The following is a 19,686-nucleotide window of genomic DNA, read 5'->3' as shown; positions in this document are numbered from 1 at the left end:
GTCCCTGAATGGTCATGTAGAGCGGAGCCACCTCCCCACCAGGAATGATCACTGCAACCTGGAACATTGAGGCTGCTACAGAAGAGAAAAACGATTTTCCTCCAGCTAGGATGTTGTTTAGGCAACCTTATGCTGACAAGCATACTCAGGAAAGCCTTCCCCAGCCCGCTTCATACAAGGTTAGGTTTGCTGGTAAAGGCTCCCATAGCATCCTCCACTACTACATACTCCACTTGTACTTACTTATTTCATTTACTAACAAACATGTCTATCTGCCTGGCACTGTTCTAGCCACTGGGGATGAGGTGTTTCAGATGGATAAGATCCCTTATCTCCAGGAGTCTACTTTCTATTGAGGAGACAAACACACACACACACACACACAAAATAGCAGCTAGTGATAAATGTTACAATGAAAACAAAACACAATGGCATGATAGTGAGGGTGCAAGAAGGAGAGATACCCTGGCTTTGGTGGTCAAGGAAGCCCTTATAAGGTGGTGGTACTTAAACTGAGACCTGACAGACAAGAAGGTGCCATTGAAAGTGAAAAAGAATAGTTAGTGCCAAGACATACTCTGGCCTCTTTGAAGAAGAGACCAGTATGGATGGAATGGAACGCGAGAGAAAACAGTAGAAATAGGCCCCAAAGAGGAGACAAGGGCTAGTGGCTTGTGGGCCGCTCTGGATTTTATTCTAAATATGACTGTTTGTAATTATTTATTTAAAAGTTGACTTCTAAACTGCAAGTGTCATGGGCAAATCTCAACAGAAGAGTAAGTGCCCCCCCCCTTTTTTAATCATCAGCATCTACCACAATGGTTGGCACCTTGTATGTGTCAAATGTTTGCTAGAATGAATGACTACAGAGAGATCACGTTACTTCTCCATATATATAAACGTAAGATTTCAGAAGTCATTTTGACTAAATTAGAGAAATACATGATAAAAATAGAAATTATAGTCTCGTGTCTATAAGAAAAAAATTTATATATATATATATATATATATATATATATATATATATATATATATAATTAGTTTTCTAAATATAGTGATATTGAAGGAAAAAATAAGCTTGAAACCCTAAGGACATCATTTGAATCAAAGCTCCCCACCCCCTTTCCTGTAGCACTTCCTTCATATGGAACCATGTGAAACAAGCCAGTTCCCCAAGCAGTACACAAAAATAGGGTGTGAAATAGGTGCTGTCAGCTGACAAAGTAACTCTACAACTCTATATAACTTCCAGCCATTTAAACCAATTTTGTAATCTTTTGGTAAACTGGCTGAGGGGGCTTTCCTTGTAGGCAGGATATGGTTTCCTAAATTCCAATAGCTCTCTTAGATTTGGGAGGACAATCTATAGTAACAGAAAAAAAAAAGGAAAGCAGGTGCTTTTTGTGTTTGGTAAAAAGGTGCTATCTCAGTACGTGCACAGGACAGTCTACAGGCCTGTCCAGTTTAAAGTAAAGAAAACTGTGTCTTGAGGAGTTTCCAGCATAAGGAGAATGTCAAACTAAAGCATAGCTCAAAAGGGGACCCTGTTTAGATCAGCAGGCAAAGGCCTAAGGAAAACAGGATCTACGCAAAGTAACAACCGTTTGACCGATGGGAGGTGGAAAGAGCTCTTTCATTTGAATGAGATAACTATTGCCAGTATGCCAGGGGACATGGAAAAGTGAAAAACTGTTTAGAATAAGGAGAAAAATCTGAATTAAAAAGAAATGTATTGGATTGGAGAAGACACTGGCAAAAAAAAAAAAAAAAAGTACAGGGATTCTTTTAGCTAAAACAGACCTTATATGCTTTCTAAAACTCCCTAATTCCAAGATGAGAAAAAGGAGACCCAAGCAAGCTCTAGTTTTACAGAGTTAATGAGTAGCGAGGCTGGCAAAGAACTCAGGCCTTGTGATTCTTTTTCCTTAAGCTCTCTGGGAAAGCAGTGTACCAGGTGTCCTTAAAGAATCCAAAAGAAACACACAGAACTTTCCCTGCCTCCCAAGAGCTTAGAATGTTGCTTTGGTGATATGACACACCAAAAAGAAAGAGAAAAATATAAAAACAGGATGTAAATTTCTTTAAGTGCCAAATTATGCTCTACAAAAATACATTAGGCCTTTAGAGAGCTGGAAGATTCAGAACAGAAAAGGAATCAGAAGCAAATCCGTGACTGTTGAAGTGAAACTTGAAGGAAAATGATTTTGATGACTTGTGTTCAGAATAACATGAAATGTAAGGGAAGACACTGGGGAGGGCCCAGCCTGCGTGGCTCACTGGTTGAGCGCTGACCTATGGATGAACCAGGAGGTCATAGTTCAATTCCCAGTCAGGGCAGATGCCCTGGTTTCGGGCTCAATCCCCAGTATGGGGCATGCAAGAGGCAGCCAATCAATGATTTTATCTCATCACTGATGTTTCTATCTCTCTCTCCCACTCCCTTCCTCTCTGAAATCAATAAAAATAAAAATAATAATAATAAAGAAACTGGGGAGGAATTAATAACTGTAACTTTTTAAAAACTAAAAAAAAAAAATGGATACTTTATACAGTTGTGAAAATGAAAATAAAAGGGCAGATCAGGAAGTTCATGTCTACAATTTACTTCAAATTACAAAAGGACCGGTTACAATATATAACTAACAACAAGTTGCACAAGTTCCAAGTGTCATAAGTTTACAAGGCAGGGTTGGCTCGCTGGTTTCTACCAACACAACCAACTGAGCTGTGCTTATGAAAACAAAACCACAGGATGAAAGAATTCTATTTTCCTGAGAACTGTGAATTTTGAGATTATCCTTTTTTCTTTTAGAAGGGAGTTCTGGTTTGGTTTTAGATCTCCAGTTACCCATCAACTTGCTCTGCAATCCATAAAACTACAATGTCCAAAGTTAGGATAAACCATGAGCATGTCACCAGCCAAAGTCCTTTTACCAACCAGAGCCAGTATATTTACAAGATCTTATTCACCATTTTAATCATCAGATGCTTTTACTGGCTTGGCTGCCTCCAGTTCCAACCACAAGTTGAAGGGTGGCCCTTTTTGTTCCTTCAAAACCAGGAACAGTATCTTTCAGTCAATGATAGCCTTCATCATACCACTATTATAGCACAGAACCCTGAGATAATTACATGTAAATATCCAAACTCACTCGCTGAATAACAACTATTGGGTAAAGAGACTTGCTAGATTTTTAAAAATCTTTTACAGAAAGCTTTAGACTTCTATGTGAAGAAAAAAAAAAAGCTGGTCATGATTTGCATCCTCTGTAATCTTTAAAAAAACAACAACAAAAAAAAAACACCACACACAGACACACACAAAACTGCAGACCAAGAATCAAAAATAGCTTTACACAAACAAGAGCAAAATTGCAGGTTTTGCTGAGGGCATCAGCCACTTGATTTAACCCCACTTCATCGGGAGCAGGAAGCCACACGGCTGTTTTCGTCAGAGTTACTAGGAAACAAACAAGATAAAGGACCTATTGGGCAGAAAAGGCTACCAGTGGAAATGACTATTTGGATGCAATTACTGAAAATTCCCCAACGCAAGCATCTAGCTAGGGCTGCCTCAAAACGAGTGCATCTACCGCTTGAGTCGGTGGTTTAAGCCGGGGTCGGGGGGGAGACCTAGCGGAGCCTGGGGTGGTTTCCCCCCAGCTCCAGCCCCTGCTCCCCTCCCCCACCTGCACAGGAAAGAAAGCGCGCCCGCCCAGCATCCACGCAGGCCGGGGCTCCGGATTGTCACAACAAACCGGAGGGCAGGCCAGCGCTCCCGGCGACCGAACTCCAGGTCCTGGTTGCTAGGAACAAAAAAAAGAGCCTCTTTCCCGCAGAGCCGGGTGAAGAGCGTGGGCCTTACCCAGGAGTTTGGGTTGTTTCCTCACCCTTTTAATTTTTTTTATTTATTTTTTTTCCTTAAACGAAAGCTTTGGGAAAGTGACAGCAGACAGCAAAAGTTTCCCTCGGAGCCAGACCTCCAGATCGGCCTCGCACAGATACGTACATTCGGTGGGCCGGTCCCACGCCGCCTCCCCGTCACGACAAAAATGACAAACTTAACGACTAAACACCGTCAGGGTTAAACAGCACCGGCGGAGAGGGGAGGAAGGCGCCCACACCCACCCCGCCGCCGCCGATCCGTCCACACACCGGTCCCAGGTCCCCAAAAAAGAGCACCAACGACCCGCCGCCGTGGCGATCGGCGGGGCCGTGACACACGCACGCACCAGCCACTCCGCCGGGCACCCGCCACGGCCGCCGGGGAGAAACCGGCCGGGAGGAGACGCCGGGCGGCCCCCTGTCATCTGAGGACAACAACACGCCCAGGAAAGAAGTGGCAGGAGGCAGGGGGAGTTGCCCGAAAACCAGCCCGGAGCCTCCCCGCTTTCCTGGGGGACGCAATCCCCTCCGCGGCCGAGAGCGCTCGGGCCGCAGGACCTCGATCCCGATCCCGGGTGGGGGGGCCCCCTCCCGAGAGAGGCGTCCCCCCGCCCCCCCGCCCGGTGCCCCTCGGGGAGCCGATCGGAGGGCGCTCCCGGCCCAGGACCCCTCCCGCCCGCGCCGACTCACCGCCGGTGTGTCTGGTTCTCAGCCGCGAGCTGGGGCTGCCGTGAGGAGGCGGCGGAGGAGACAGGATCCGGGGCCCCGCCGCCGGGTCATCATACCCCCCGCGCGCGCCGGCCCGGGCCCCGGCCCCCGCCCCCCGGAGCCGTCCCCGCACCCGTCCCGCGGGGGGAGCTCCCACAGCCCCCCGCTCGCCCCGCCACCCGGGCCCTGGCCGCCGTCGCTGCCGCCTCAGCCCCGCGCGATGCCGCCTGGGCCTCCCGCAGCCGTCCGGGGCCACCGCCGGGCCCCTCGCTCCGCAGCCGCCGCCGCTGTCGCCAGACCCGATGAGCCGAGCGCCGAGCGGCCGCCCCATCCGGCCGGCCCCGCCCCGCGGGAACTCCGCACCCGCCGGCGCCATGACACCTACTGAGGCGGAAGTGCCGGGAGCCGGCGGACCCGGACGGTCTTAGGGCACCGGCGCGGGGGGCCACCGTGGGCCCCCGCGGGGGCCTCCGTGGGGAGCCAGCGTGGATCGCGGGCGGGGGGGAGCCGGGCTCCCCGCCCCTCCGCACCGACCCCGCGATGATCTAAAGGTGCCGGGTGGCGGGATGGGGGTCCCGCTGGGAAATCTCAGCCCGGCAAGTGTGACATCACCGCGGGCGGGTGTGACACCCCCAGAAACTGGGCCGCGCGCGGGGAGGCGGGGCCCACCCGGGCAGCCCCCCTGCTGGCGAGGAAGTACCTGCGCCAGGGCTTCGAGGCTTCGTTGCCACCTGCAGAGGGACAGCGCGTAAGGTGCACTGAGCGCCCGCGGGGGGCTCCCCCGTGGCCGCCTGGGGAGCCTGTGTGTGCATTAGGGGGTGAGAGAGAATCGTTGTGTCCTGAACCAACTCCTCAGGACTTGCAGCGAGCGGAAGCTGTGCCCTCATTTTTTTTGCCTTCTTGCCTCCACCGGGAGAGCGCAAGGCTGGGTACTCAGGGAACGGGATGCGTGGGGCACCCGCCGCGCTGAAGACATGGACGGCGGGAGAACTGGGTGACCCTGGTGGAAGGACCGATGCCATCTCCCAGGGCCAAGAGCAGGACGTCACCTATACCTCCCGCTGCAGAAAATGCTCTGATTTCTAGCGTGGGGGACATTTTCAGGGAGACAGTGGTATATTTTTCCATCCCTCAAGTGCTAGAGACTGCCTGATCTGAGCCCTGGAAAGGGACTGCCCAGCATCCTGGGTACCTGCGCATCCTCTCAGAGAAGCGGGCGGAAGTGGCTAAGACAAGATTCTGCCGGCAGGCTCTCTTCCTCAGATCTCACTCACACATCCTTGACCTCTTGGGATCCCCATCTGCCCACACCAAAAAAAAGATCATCTTTGTGACGATGTGCTAAAGTGGTTAATACTACCTTCGAGTTTTTGTGGGTCCCCCTCCCACCCTCCACCCCCCGCTGTTTTAACACCACTGGGAGCAGTTCTGTTTTATTGGGAACAGGGAAGTTATTTCCCTAGAGATCCAGGGTTAGCAAAACAGGATGGTTGTTTGCTTATTTTCACAGAAACTTAAGAGAACATCAAGTCCTACATTGGGCTGACCTGGGAAACATCAAGACAGAGAAGAGTGTGGGTGCGCATGTCTGGGTGGGGAGCCAGGAACAAGGCAGAGCTTGAGGTCGGAGGTAGAACAGATCCTGCTCAAAAAGCAGGCTGCGAGCACGCTCGTCGCTTACCAGGCCTTGGTTCAACCCAGCTCAGTGACCCTGTTTCTGAGCTCCTCCTCGCTTTCCTCTTTTCAAACACATCTCAAAATTCACCCCCAGGGAGCCTTTTCTGATTGACATCTCACACACACTTTATTCGAATTGTTCAGTTCTGACTACTTATTTACTTATCCTGTTTTCTTTTTAATCCTCTATTTTTGCTGTTCTCAGGTCATCCCCTCAGTCTGTCTCACAACATGCAGAACTTCTTAATAGCTAGTATTTTCTCCTCTCGGTCTGCCTGCTCTATGCCAAGCACTCTTCTTGACACTGGATCTGATGCAAGATGAATAAGACATGCCCTTTTCCTTAAAGAACTTATAGTCTAATGAGGGGAAAAATGAAAGGGGACATATATAAGGTGAGTGACCGAGTCCGGACACGGAATGCGTGGGGCACTATTTGAGCGTGGTATGTGGTCAAAGACGTTTCAAAGTTTAACGTAGCTGGAGTTCATCTGTCCACTCAGCAAATACCTGTTAAATATCTGCCGTGTTCCAGGCGGTATGTTGGAAATTGAAGATACAAAGAAGAAAAGGTGCGGTCCATACCCAGAAGGAGCTTACAGTTCAGCAGAGAAGTGGCAGAATGTGGAATTAGTAAGGTAGGTTGAGCCAGATTTTAAAAGGCATTGAAGAGGTATTAGAGGTTTAATCAGACAGGTAATAGGAAGGAGCCTGTGTGTTAGAGAGAGGAGTGGTGAGGAGCATGGCTGGCTGGAGTGGGTGAAGACTAAAGAAAGAGACCCTGATTAGAAAACTACGATGAGGGGTTGGTCAAGCAGGGGACCTGGAGACAAAGGGCAGGTAAGGGAACTGCTTCCTCCCAGACAAAGTCCGAGCAGCTGGAGGGGGAGATGGAGCTGTTCCCAGCCGGAAGCACTAAAGTCTCTCATCGATATCACTCTCTACCCCTCCCTTCCACTCTCTCTAAAAATCAATGGAAAAATGTCCTCGGGTGAGGATTAACAAAAAAACAAAGTTGCTTTGACTTCTTACCTGGTTCCAGAGAGGGCAAACCCAGCATATGTGATGGAGGTTAAAAGATAACCTTCTCCCTCCCCCTAGGACAGTGGTCGGCAAACCGCAGCTCTCGAGCCACATGCGGCTCTTTGGCCCCTTGAGTGTGGCTCTTCCACAAAATACCACAGCCTGGGCAAGTCTATTTTGAAGAAGTGGCATTAGAAGAAGTTTAAGTTTAAAAAATTTGGCTCTCAAAAGAAATTTCAATCATTGTACTGTTGATATTTGGCTCTGTTGACTAATGAGTTTGCCAACCACTGCCCTAGGAGTTCATTGTCTGTACAAGTACCAGGCACTGAGCTAGAATAAAAAGATGAGTAAAGCATATTCTTTGCCACTTCACCACCGCCCCCCCCCCCAAGGATCTTACAAGGTGACCAATTAGGAATAATTATCACAAGTCTGTGATATTGGTCTTCAAAGTGGTATTAAAAGTACTGAGGAATATAAGAGTTAACTGTATCTGGAGGTCACTGTAGAAGCTTCTAGAAGGATTGTTGTTGACTGAGCAGGGAATTAAAGAAGATGGCACTACTTCTGCTGGGCCATCAGTGAGATGTTATTTGCTTTTAGTAACTATCTCTCTTTTTTTTTTTTTAATCCTCACCTGAGGATATTTTTCCATTGATTTTTAGAGAGAGTGGAAGAGAGTGGGAAAGACAGAGAGAAATATCAATGTGAGAGAAACATTGATTGGTTGCCTCCTGCAAGAGTCCCGACCAGGGCTCGGGCCGGGGAGGAGCCTGCAACTGAGGTACGAGGTATGTGCCCTTGACCTGAATCGAACCCAGGACCCTTCAGTCCGAAGGCCAATGCTCTATCCACTGAGCCAAACTGGCTAGGGCTTTAGTAACTATCTTAAGTACATTTTAATGCAAATTGGGAACAGAAGAATAAATATGCCATTATATCATCATATACAGGGGCCATGCGGTCTTAGGTGTGACAAGTACTCTCTTGGGAAGAAAAGGTTATCAGTCTGCTGCTCTGGAGTGTGGCACATACAAAGCTGAGAAGCGTACTCACGTGCATTAGGAACCCGCCCAGAATAATCAGGTGAGTGAGTGGATTTTGTCGCAAAGGTCCCTCCATGTTGGGAGAAGGCTTTGTCTCCTCATCACCTCCACGCTTCCCTCCTTCCCCAGCTTCAACCCACTAAAGCTGGGTCGGTTGTTGGGCTAAGTAGTGTGACCTGCCTGCTCTCAAGTCTAAGTCTTACTGGTCTGCCTTCTTTTTGCATCAGAATAGGGCATTCTGGGGACTGGGTCTCAGCAGAAATGATGGCTTTGGTGGAATAAGAGTTTGGATGAAAGAACAAGAGTCAAATACCAGTAATTAAAAGAAAGGGAAGGTGAAACTAGGAAGAGGTGGTAGTTGCCAACATTGTGAAGGCACCCAATGTCACTGAATTGCACACTTTAAAAACGGTTAATTGTATATTATGTGCATTTCACCCCAATAAAAAAATGATGGGAGGTTCGTGGGAATTAGAGATGATGGGCAAGAGACTTTCTCCCTAATTTAACTAATTTTCAAGGGTCAACTCAGAAACTGTTCTGGGGGAAGAGCAAATATCTTGAATACTCATACAACCCATGTTTATTCCTCCTTACCGCTCCCCCCAATCATGTCTATTTCCTCCCTCATCTACACATAACCATCTTACTCTCCCTCTTCATATACCAACTCTTTATTTAACAAAACTAAGGGATAGTGCTTTTCTCTTCCTTTCCCTGGATCATCATTATTTCTCATCAAGCCTCTGCCATTCTGTATCTTCTCACCTTTTCTTTGACCATCTTTGACCAAATGTTAAGCCTTTGACACCTGCATTCCATATGTCTTTCCCTCTCATCAGTTCTAAGCCAAAGCCAAAGCCAAAATAAATGCTCTGGGAAGGCACACAGAGACCCACAAGATAGAGGGCAATGAATCAGGGCAGGAACTCGAAATTTCATAATTAGGTATTATTTGTGCTAAGTCATTTTGCACTTCCTACAAACTCAGAAATGAAAAAGGCCCCCACGCAGTATCCCTTGCCTAACAAAATTCCTGATACGTGGTTGGTACTAATAACTATTTTAGTGAGTAAATTACTGAGTGTTTATTCACAGGGTTCAAAGCAGTGAAATTTGGTTAACTATAGAATAGAGTTTAAGAAATCTCAAAATAACAATCTTCATCTTTGGCTGTGAATTTAACTTATTTTTTTTATTACTTTTGGAAGCATTTTTATAAAATCAGTAAGCTGTCATCAAGTGGTTAGCAAGTGGTTCTCTCCACTGAGGTGGGGTAGGAGGTGCCTTATCAAAACTAGAGGTGGACAGGCCTATGAATCAGGAGGTTGAGGTTCAATTCCTAGTCAGGGCACATGCCCGGGTTGCGGGCTTGATCCCCAGTGTGGGGCTTGCAAGAGGCAGCCCATCAATGATTCTCTGTCATCATTGATGTTTCTGTCTCTCTTTCCTTCGCCCTTCCTTTCGGAAATCAATAATTTATATATATATATATATATATATATATATATATATATATATATATACACACACACACACACACACACACACACACACACACACACACACACAAACTAGAGGAGGCGAAATTCTCTAATGTGAAGTAGGCTCTGCCTGACCAACCGCAGTGCTCCCAGGATGTCCAGTGCAGAAGAACATGGGCTTTGGTGCCTGTCAGTAGGAAGCCTAACTCTTCTAGTTACTAGGGTGTGAGTGGACTTGCTCGATTTCCTCATCCTTGAAATGGAGGTGATCATGCTTTTTCTTACCTCCCTCATTCCATCCATCAGAGCATTTCCCTAATGTTACTTCCAAGATAACTCGGAATCCATTACTATTCATATCTGCTGATCCTGTCTGTGAAACCAGAAAGTCTGTGAGCAGTGAAAGCTGGAATAATAACAGGTGTGGACTTTCACTACCTTGATTGGAAGGGACGACAGGTGTCAATTACGTCTGTACTGACTCGGCGCCTTGCAGAGGGGGGATGCACTCTCATCAGCTAAAAATCACCTTGCTCATCCCGTGCTCTCTGTAAGGATACAGAATAGTACAACTTGGTGGATTAAAAAGGCTCAGTTCACACTGAATCCAACTATGCCCCGTTCTCCTTTACATCTTTTAGATCTCTTCTCACAGACACAGATAGTCAAAGATCAGGACTAATGTTTTTCTCATAAACGTTTACGGTTAAAACATCATCATAATTTAAATAATTTAAAAAGCAAGTGTTCTCTGATGAGTGCAGTTTTTTTCCTGAAGACTCTTATTCTCTCAGGAAGTGTAACCTCTAACCCCAAGGCTTGTGTTGACTCCAAAGCAAGTAAACCGTATCTTTTTTCCTAAGTACATAGTTGCAAAACATGTCTATTATAGGAAATAGTATTAATTCATAAAATATTCCAGATATTCACTTACGTTGTAAATAAACTCGCGCATTATTTTCTTCTTCCTTTCTTCCTTCCCTCCAAACATGTGCGTCTACATGCTATCTGTGGGTGTATATATGGCTACATATACATTTCTCCTTTGGGAAAGCTTTGGTGAGAGAAAGGTTTATCTTATAAGTGCTTGTGCTAAAGAGGTAACGCTAATAGAGTCTAATACATCTGAATACCATGCAAAGCCCCTTTCTTCCCAAAACCCCAGTCCCGCTCACCAATACCTCTCACTGCTGTCAAGTGCTTCCTAACTGGTATTCCTGCTTTCATTCCCGCCCCATTCTCCATCTTTGATTTTATTTGTTTGTTTTTGAGTGGGAAAGACAGAGAGAAACACATGGATTGGTTGTCTCTTGCATGCGCCCTAACTAGGGTCAGGGCCAGGGAGAAGCCTGCAACCAAGGTAGGTGTCCTTGATTGGAATCGAACCCGGGACCCTTTGGTCCGTAGGCTGACACTCTATCCATTGAGCCAAACCGGCTAGGGCTCCATCTGTTGCTTTTGAAAGTATGTATCATCAGGGGACATATGTAATACTTTAAACCATAAAAAAACACATTAAAATAAAAGTATGTATCAGGTTGTATCACTCCCCTACAGGGAAGCATTCCAGTAGTCTCCCATTAATTACACTGAGATAAAAACCCAAACTTCTTTAACTTATAAGTCACTTCTGATCCAAGGTCTGTCTCCCTCCCTGAGCTCATCTCCTCTTCTTCCCTTTGGCCATATGCTCTTCTTGATGTGCCTAGGGCACAAAGTTGACGCCCATCACATGACCTTTCACCTGACTGGCTCCTTTCCCTCAGGTCAATCCATAGACACCTTCCTCCACCTGTATCCGACTTCTCCCCAACTCTCTTAGTTGTTGTTGTTTTTCTTCTTCTTAGCACTTACCACTACCTGGTATTTATTTACCGCCTCTCTCCTTTAGAATGTAAGTTCCATGTGGGTAGGACAGTTTCTGTCTCGCTCACTATTTTATGATTAGAAGGGCAAGCAGGATCATTCTGTACCAATGTCGGTGGGATGTCCCAGGGAAGTGCCATGAACCTAAGACAGAAGAGCTTGTGGTGGTTCGGGAGGGTTGTGAGTGCGAGGCAGGTAACAGACCGACAGCTACTCACTAGTGGCAGCATCAAAATATGTACCCCCAGCGTTTCTCCTGCTGAAGGACCACTTCAAGAATGTAGAGGGAACTCTCTCCCTGGGAGTGGACTTGAGACAGAGAACCCCGGTCCAAATCCCCTTTCTTGAACAAGCAGGCCCACTTACCTCCTATTTCCTGCCACAAAGGGAAGTCTGAGTCAGGAGTGAGAGACGGTCCCCCAAAGCCAGCGAGGCCGATTTTCTCCTCTAAAGGGACGTAAGTCACTGTCGGTTTCCGGGTGGAAAAGTACAAGTTTTCCCACAGATCCTGAAACAAAAAACGAATTGACCTCCAGGGAACTTCCTTTCTCCCAGTACCTTCAAGCCTAATGGAAGATCCTCATAGCTCTATGGGGGTCATCCTCAGATTCTAAAAATCAACTGCCTCCTCAGATCTATGCCATGCAGCAGTTTTATATGCGTATTGAGAAACAAAAACAAATAAGGCAATTGCCAAACTCTACTAGAAACCAGGCAAATTGACTTTAGAGTAGTATGGAATTTTCCCATTACTAAAACACAAACTTGTACCAACAACTAAACTCGAAGCCCTTTGCTTCTACTCCCCCACTTGAATTCATATAGATCCCTCTTCAAGGAATAGGGGTGATGCAGCATCCGCCAAGAGTGGACAGGCTCCTTCTGTTCCCAGGAGATAAAGCCAACTTGGGTACCTTATCTCTCCCAAACACCTTCGGGCAGCACATGTGTGAGCCAGCTTGAGGCTCCGAGAGGAAGCCAGGCTAAGCCTGGCCCACACAGCTTAGTGAATCTTAACACAAAGATGACTTGCTAAGTGTTTACATGTACCGTTCTGCTAACCTCATTGAACTGAAGAGCCTTCAGGGTATTTTCATGCTATCCTCTTCTGCAAAAAGGAGGGTCAGAAACTCTTTCTAGAGGGCAACTGGGCACAATTTGCATTAAGAACTTAAAACTGTAATCCTGCTTCCAGTAATCTAATAAACAAAAGTACCATGATATATGCACAAGGATGCTCATTGTGATATGCGTAATTGTGAAAAGGGGCCCACAAAATGAATAATGGAAATGATTTTAAGATATACCCACACGAGAGAGCATTATACTATTAAAAAATGACATTTTGAATATTTAATGATACAAAAAATGCTTAAGCTATTAAGTAACCCACTGGATATGAAACTATATACAGCATTACCCAAATTTTGAAAAAATTATGTATTTAATACATTTACATGCACAGAAAAAAGTTAAAACAATTGCTCCACATGGAGCAATTATACTTAGTTTTTCTTTATATTTCCATATGATTCCCAAAGTTTCTTATTTTATATGTAAACTTTTTTTCTTTTTACTCCTCACCTGAGGATATTTTTCCATTGATTTTGAGAAGAGAGTGGAAGAGAGAGGGAAAGACAGAGAGAAATATCAATGTGAGAGAAACACATTGATTAGTTGCCTCCTGCATGTGCCCTGACCAGGGCTCGGGCTGGGGAGGAGTCTGCAACTGAGGTATGTGCCCTTGATCCAAATCAAACCCAGGATCCTTCAGTCCACAGGCTGACACTCTATCCACTGAGCCAAACTGGCTGGGGCTATAAACTTTGTGAAGAACCAGGAGTCAAGAGAACCAGTATTTCAAATACCCATCACGTAGGAGGCACTGAGATAGGAATTTCCCCAATTGTCTGACCTCCACAACAACCAGGAGAGGAAGGTAGCTCAGCCCCCGGTTCTCAGAGGCTCTGCTGTTCAAGCATGGATTCAAGCCCAGGACAATGCCCGTTTCCTGCCGCCCCACAGGCTCACCTGCTGCGGCTCCCAGTGGGCCCACGGGCGGCTTACAGTGAAGGCCACTGACAAAACACAGCTGTGGCCCTAACAGGTTTGGCTCAGTGGATAGAGCGTCGGCCTACGGACTGAAGGGTCCCAGGTTCGATTCCGGTCAGGGGCATGTACCTTGGTTGTGGGCACATCCCTAGTATGTGTAGAAGGCAGCTGATCGATGTTTTTCTCTCTCATCGATGTTTCTAGCTCTCTATCCCTCTCCTTGCCTCTCTGTAAAAAAATCAATAAAATGTATTTAAAAAACAAAAAACAATAACAACAAAAACACAGCTATGGACAGCTTGCCCAAGAGCAAGGCCCCGTTTCCATATCTAAACTCGTCATATCTTCCTCCCAAAGTATGAAACTGTTTTTCCTGGACAAGGAACAGGCTTCATCCCTGCGAGGGCTTGCGTGTCCATTCTGAAGCAATGGATCTACACGCCTGTGCCCTGTATCTCTGTCCTGCTTATTGGCTTGGCATTTCGTCAGGCTGCGAGCAGAACAGGGCAGAACTGCACACCCCCACCCCTTCCACCAGCTGGCTCCTTGGTCTCTGCCCTGGATACTAAAACAAACAGGCTGTGTGCTCCGGCTCCCTACTCAACCCAAGGGCGGGGGCCTGCCGGGGGGGAGGGGGCAGTAAACATCCCAGCTATGTGAACAATCAGGAATATCCGACAGCACATTTGATCTTTTGTAATTTTATTTCAGTCACCGTCAGGGCCTCCAGGCAGCTGGGAGGCCCATCATACCCTCAGCCTGGTTCCAGGTACCGCCCTGGGGAGGGTGCCCAATGCTCCAGCTGGCACCATTCCAGGCAGGTCTCCAGTGACAACTACAAACTCTCGTGGAGGCAAAGATGGAATTTTTTTCTCCATGTTCCAAGGCTCTTCACTTCCTGTTCCCTCCCCAAGGCAGAGACAGGAAGTAGCTGGGATGGGGTCACGGCCTGGATCACCACTTTATCCTCCAGCGCCACAGTTCCTAAGTGAAAAAACAGAACTACCTAGGGACTTCTGTCGAGGAAAAGGGAGGAGGGGACATGGAGAATGGCACATGACACACACAATAACGGGAATACCCTGGGCCTTTTGGCTTCAGACTCTTTAACTATTTCTGCAGCCACTTAAGAGGATTGCACATTCAAAATCGATGGAGAAACACTGTGTTAACAAATTTAAACAGGCCCTAGCCGGTTTGGCTCAGTGGATAGCACACCGGCCTGTGGACTGAAGGGTCCTGGGTTCGATTCCAGTCAACGGCACATGCCTGGCTTGCAGGCTCAAGCCCCAGTAGGGGGTGTGTAGGAGGCAGATGATCAATGATTCTCTCTCATCATTGATGTTTCTATCTCTCCCTCTTCCTTCCTCTCTGAAATCGATTAAAAAAATTTTTTTTAAATGTAAACAGATTGTTATTGCAGGCCTTCTTACAACCTTACAGGGGCTCACAATGTAAAGGGGTTTTAATGAAAATGATTTTTCAAACAGTCAACTATATACTAAGTATTCCATAAGCATTAGGCTTCCAATGGCCACACTTTGAGGAGTGTTGCTCCAAGGTGAGCCCAAAAGAATCCTGGGAAGACAGAAAAGGCCCTAAACACACTCCCCACCAGCCATCAGCCACTCTCTTCAAAACTGTAGCGCTGGATCAAACGAGGCCGTGCTCCCCCGTCTGCACTTCAGCAAGGATTTATGGTATTTTTCCATTTGCTGGTCGAAGCCCCTGGAAGAGAACCTCGCTTGGAAAAAGTTCAGTGGAGTCAGGAGGTATTTCAGGGCCAGGCCGCTGAACTCGGGAGCCAGAAGCGGCACAGCCTTGCTGCTGTGAGACTGGGGTGAATCCTGGCCCCTCCACGCGGGCAGGTTCCCCGAGACTGCTGAGCCATCACTGTCTCCCCTGGGGACCGAATGGGGCCCTGCACCCGTTTCCTCCCCAGTTTCCGGAGGGAGAAATTCCTCCTCTGGAGGCCTTAAATGAACTGAAAAACCCAAGGGGGCAGTCAGCGCGGTCACCCTCTTCTGGGACTCAGAGAGGGGGACCGCCTCCTCCCACTCCTTGCTGCAGAGCTCTGGGAACAACTGCTTCTTGGCCCGCAAAGGATGGAGGGAAGGCTGCTTCTCCGGGTTCCCAGGAAGGTTCTGGTTCTTGGCCTTCTTGGCGTCCCTGTCAGCTTGAAATCGATCAGCCTTTTCCTCAGGAGATTCGAACACGACACCCTGGGTTCTTGGCCTCCGGAGCTTCCTTTCTAGCAGGCAGAGGACGCTTGGTTTGCCGGAGGAGGAACTCATGTATTGCTGTACAGAGTCTGGAATCAAGGGCACGGGGAGCCTGGGGCCCAGACTGTCCTGAAAGTAGTCCCTACAGGGCTGGCGGCTGACGATGGGCAGCACCTGGCAAGGCTTCAGCGCCGTCACAAAGGCGCGAAGCTCCAAGTAGGAGGAGTGGTCGGAGTAAGGGATGATGTGGATGTTGGGGTGGGAGCTGTGGATCTTCCGGCTTGTGGGAAGGATAGCAATGGTAGGGCGGGTCTGGTTCCAGCGCAGCATGGCAGAAGGGCAGATGTCCGCGTGGCTCACAGCCTGGATGCGGCCAGCCTTCTCCTCCGCTGTGAACACATCTGCCAGGCCCAACAGCTGCACCAACTCCAGGCGCCGAGGACTCAACACTACCCAGGTCTGAAACTCCAGGGCCAGCTGCTCCAGCAGGGACTCCTTCCCCAGGCTATAGAGTCCTGAGTAATGGTAACAATATTGGGGAAAGTAAGAGAAGAAAGAGAATGAAGCTATTGGGGAATCCCTAATAAATCAACCGAATGTTCAACAAAGATACACAATATAACGGGACAATCGGAGTGCATCAGGGATGGGATGGCATCTGAGCTGAGATCTATGGAAAATGGGGTAGGGAAAAGTTAGCACAGAATTCACTCATTCATTCAGTTCCACACAGAAAAGCATCTACCAATGTTAGGCACTATGGGAACAGAGAGTCTCAGTCCTCTCACAGTGTAATCTACATGGGAACCCAGAAACCACGTGGTTAAGGACACTGTTAGAGGCATGCACACAGTAATATGAGGGCACAGAAAAGTATCTTCCTGTTGATGAAGTTAGGAAAGGTTTCCTGGAAAATGACAACTGCGCTGTCTTAAAGGATGGGTCCAAGTTAAGCTGGCAAGCGAAGGAAATGACAGAACGTTTTAGTAACAGTTTGCTGTTACTAAAGTACAAAGAAGGAACTAGTAAGAAATAACATTAGACCTTCAATGAGTAATTAAAGATGTGGTACATATACACAACAGAATACTACTCAGCCATAAGAAAATATGAAATACTACCATTTGCGACAACATGGATGGATGATCTTGAGAGTAACATGCTAAGCGAAATAAGTCTGATGTTAAAGGACAAGAAGCCTATGATTTCACTCCTATGTGGGATATAAAACAAAGCAACAAACAAACGCATAGATGCAGATAACTCAGATGCAATCAGGAGTTGGGAATGTGCGAGCAGACGGCAATTTTAAATTAAAGATGGACAGCACAGCACAGCTGGTGTGGCTCAGTGGTTGAGCATCGACCTATGAACCAGGAGGTCACAGTTTGGTCCGATTCCCAGTCAGGGCACATGCCCAGGTTGGGGGCTCCATCTCCACTAGGGGACATGCAGGAGGCAGCCGATCAATGATTCTCATCACTGAGGTTTCTCTCTCCCTCTTCCTTCCTCTCTGAAATCAATAAAAATACGTTTTTTAAAACTTAAAAAAAAAAAGATGTTGTGTATATGTGTAGGTTTCCTGGAGAAGGGGGGTCTCCACAGAGACTTGAAAGATGTGAGACACCCACCGAGAACCTAGGTGCACCCCTATGGGCGAGAGAGAAAGGAAGGGAAACCACTCACCGATCTTGACGTCATGCTGTGGGTGCTTTCGAATGAGCTCCACAATCTGCTGGGCGGCTTCCTGTTGGGAAGGAAGATGCAGCGCCGGGTTGCAGTTGGTGTTGTCTAGGTATAAGGTGTGGATCTGCTTCCCCACGCTCAGGGCCGGCTCCCGCAGCATGGACGGTGTATACCGGAAATCACCTGGGGGCAGCGTCAGAGACAAAAGTAGAGAAGACGAGCCTCCCACCTCCAACAACAAATGGGCGTTAGCTTTCTGGCCCGTGGAAGACCTGGAGTCTGGCACGGGACCACTACGCCCAGTACCACTTCCGTGTGGAAATGTTTCTCTCCCGCTCCTTTCCAAGGTTTGGACCCTTAAAGAGTGAGAAGTCCGTTCAGAAAGGGTCAGTGCTCACATGGGATTAAGCTAGGAGGCCTTCAGACTTCTTTTGATAAAAATTAAATTTATTGGTGTCACTGGTTAATGGGGATTACGTAGGTTTCAAGAAAAATATGGAACTTCACGAATTTACGTGTTATCCTTCTGCAGGGGCGGTGCTAATCTTTGCATTGACCCAATGGTAGTATGTGTGCTGCTGAAACGAGTTAAGGCTGGTCAAGAAAGCAGTGTCCAGGCTGAGGAAGCGGGAGGGATTGCGGGGAGGCCCACCTGTGTAGAGGATGGTTCCAAAGTAGCCTTCAAAGAGAAACATGACGGAGCCAGGGCAGTGATTGGCATCCATCAGGGTTACAGTCATGGTCTCTCTCCCAATTTCATCCAGAGGCAGGACATGGCTCTCCCCGACCTCCAGGGCTCGGATCCACCGCTTAGAAACCTGAGGAAACAGTAGCAGGTCATGGCAGTGAACACAGACTCCCCTCCCTGACACCTCCCTGGGCCAGGGGCTATTCCTTTCCCGATGGAGGGAAAGCTGACCAAATGCTGAGCAGAAGCTGTGCTGCGGATTCCCAGATGCCCCCTCCCTTCTCCCACTCGCCACCCCACCCTCTGTACAATTTTAAGATTCCAGCAAACAGTCTAGTCAGCGATGCTCACACTTTCCAGATTATGACCAGGACCTGCACCAGCTGTATCTACTGAACCAGATGGGGGCAAGGGGAGGAGGTGGAGAATCTATCCACCCAGCACATTAGGTGGATTCTTATGATGAGGCAAGTTGGGGAAACACTAGCCTAGCTTATGTGAAAAGGTAGGAACAGTTTCCTTGGTTGGGCTAAACGATCTCCCCAACTTGTAGCTGAAACATCCCCAGTCCGCCAGTTGGAATCCACACGCTTGCTCTGGCTAACGATGCATTTCTGGGATGGAATAACGGCCACATGTGTAACAACCAGTCCCCTCCGGGCCCCTCTAGGACTCCAGGGCTGAGACAGTTGGGAGTCCTGGACGCCGGGACCAGCGCTCGGGGGGCCGAATCCAGCTCGCCGTACCTGTAGGTGACGGTGCAGGAGGAAGGCCGAGATTGGGGAGCAGTAGAGGGGCCGCGCCCACGTGCTGGACAGCCCCACGGTGTGGTCCGAGTGCATGTGCGACAGGAAGAAGAGCCGCGCGGAGCCGGCCCGGCGCAGGCTCCAGAAGTCCACCGCGATGGGCGTGTGCGGGATCAGGACCCCGTTCATGGTTGGCGGGGTTGCAGTCGCCGTGGGATCCGCATGGGAACAGCCCTGCGGCGTGAGCCTCCTGCAGCAGCCCCGAGAAAAGTCCCGCCGGGGCGAGCGCGGGGCCAGGGACCCCGAGGGGAACAGCCAGCCTGGGAGAGGAATAAGTCACTAGGGCGGGCAGGAAGGAGGAGGAAGTGACCGTGCCCTGCGGAGCGCCATGCCCACCCGCGCGCGGGAGCCGGCCGGGCCGGCGCGGAGCCCACTCAAAGCGCGCGCTGCCGGCCGGACAGGCCGAGGTAGCCGACTTCCGATCGCCCGCCGCCGCCCCGCCGGACCGAGCTCGGCCGCACTCTCCGGGAGAGGTTGGGGGAAGGGCACTCTTAGGTCTGGGCCCGGCTGCGCTCGGCGCTGCCTGGGAGAGGGTGAGTG

General features: G+C 48.6%; 2 protein-coding genes and 1 long non-coding RNA gene across 5 annotated transcripts in view; 1 reads left to right on the top strand and 2 right to left on the bottom strand.

Annotated features, from left to right (window-relative positions):
* HIPK1 (homeodomain interacting protein kinase 1) overlaps window positions 1-5,123 on the bottom strand; it is a 45,721-nt gene extending 40,598 nt beyond the window's left edge. The window contains exon 1 of one of the 3 annotated variants that reach the window (XM_079760478.1): window positions 4,979-5,123. The gene's annotated coding sequence lies outside the window, so the exon portion shown is untranslated. Of the gene's footprint in view, window positions 1-4,575; window positions 4,872-4,978 lie in introns of those variants that run through there. The other 2 variants (XM_079760477.1, XM_079760476.1) reach the window with 2 other exon arrangements.
* On the top strand, window positions 5,015-9,793 carry LOC307092926. Its single transcript, XR_013812904.1, has 3 exons — window positions 5,015-5,144; window positions 6,806-6,908; window positions 8,250-9,793. It is a non-coding gene; the product is annotated as an uncharacterized lncRNA (long non-coding RNA).
* Window positions 9,794-9,959: 166 nt separating this feature from the next.
* Window positions 9,960-19,289, bottom strand: DCLRE1B (DNA cross-link repair 1B). Its single transcript, XM_079760486.1, is given in 5 exon segments — window positions 9,960-15,415; window positions 15,418-16,481; window positions 17,653-17,835; window positions 18,305-18,470; window positions 19,087-19,289. Coding segments are annotated over 5 exon segments (1,620 nt in total). The 5' UTR covers window positions 19,276-19,289; the 3' UTR covers window positions 9,960-15,397.
* Window positions 19,290-19,686: the final 397 nt, after the last annotated feature.

The sequence above is a fragment of the Cnephaeus nilssonii genome (assembly GCF_951640355.1).
Source record: "Cnephaeus nilssonii genome assembly, chromosome: 21".
NCBI classification, from domain to species: domain Eukaryota; kingdom Metazoa; phylum Chordata; class Mammalia; order Chiroptera; family Vespertilionidae; genus Cnephaeus; species Cnephaeus nilssonii.
The sequence above is the reverse complement of the archived record's forward strand: the minus strand, read 5'-3'. Positions and strand labels throughout refer to the sequence as shown.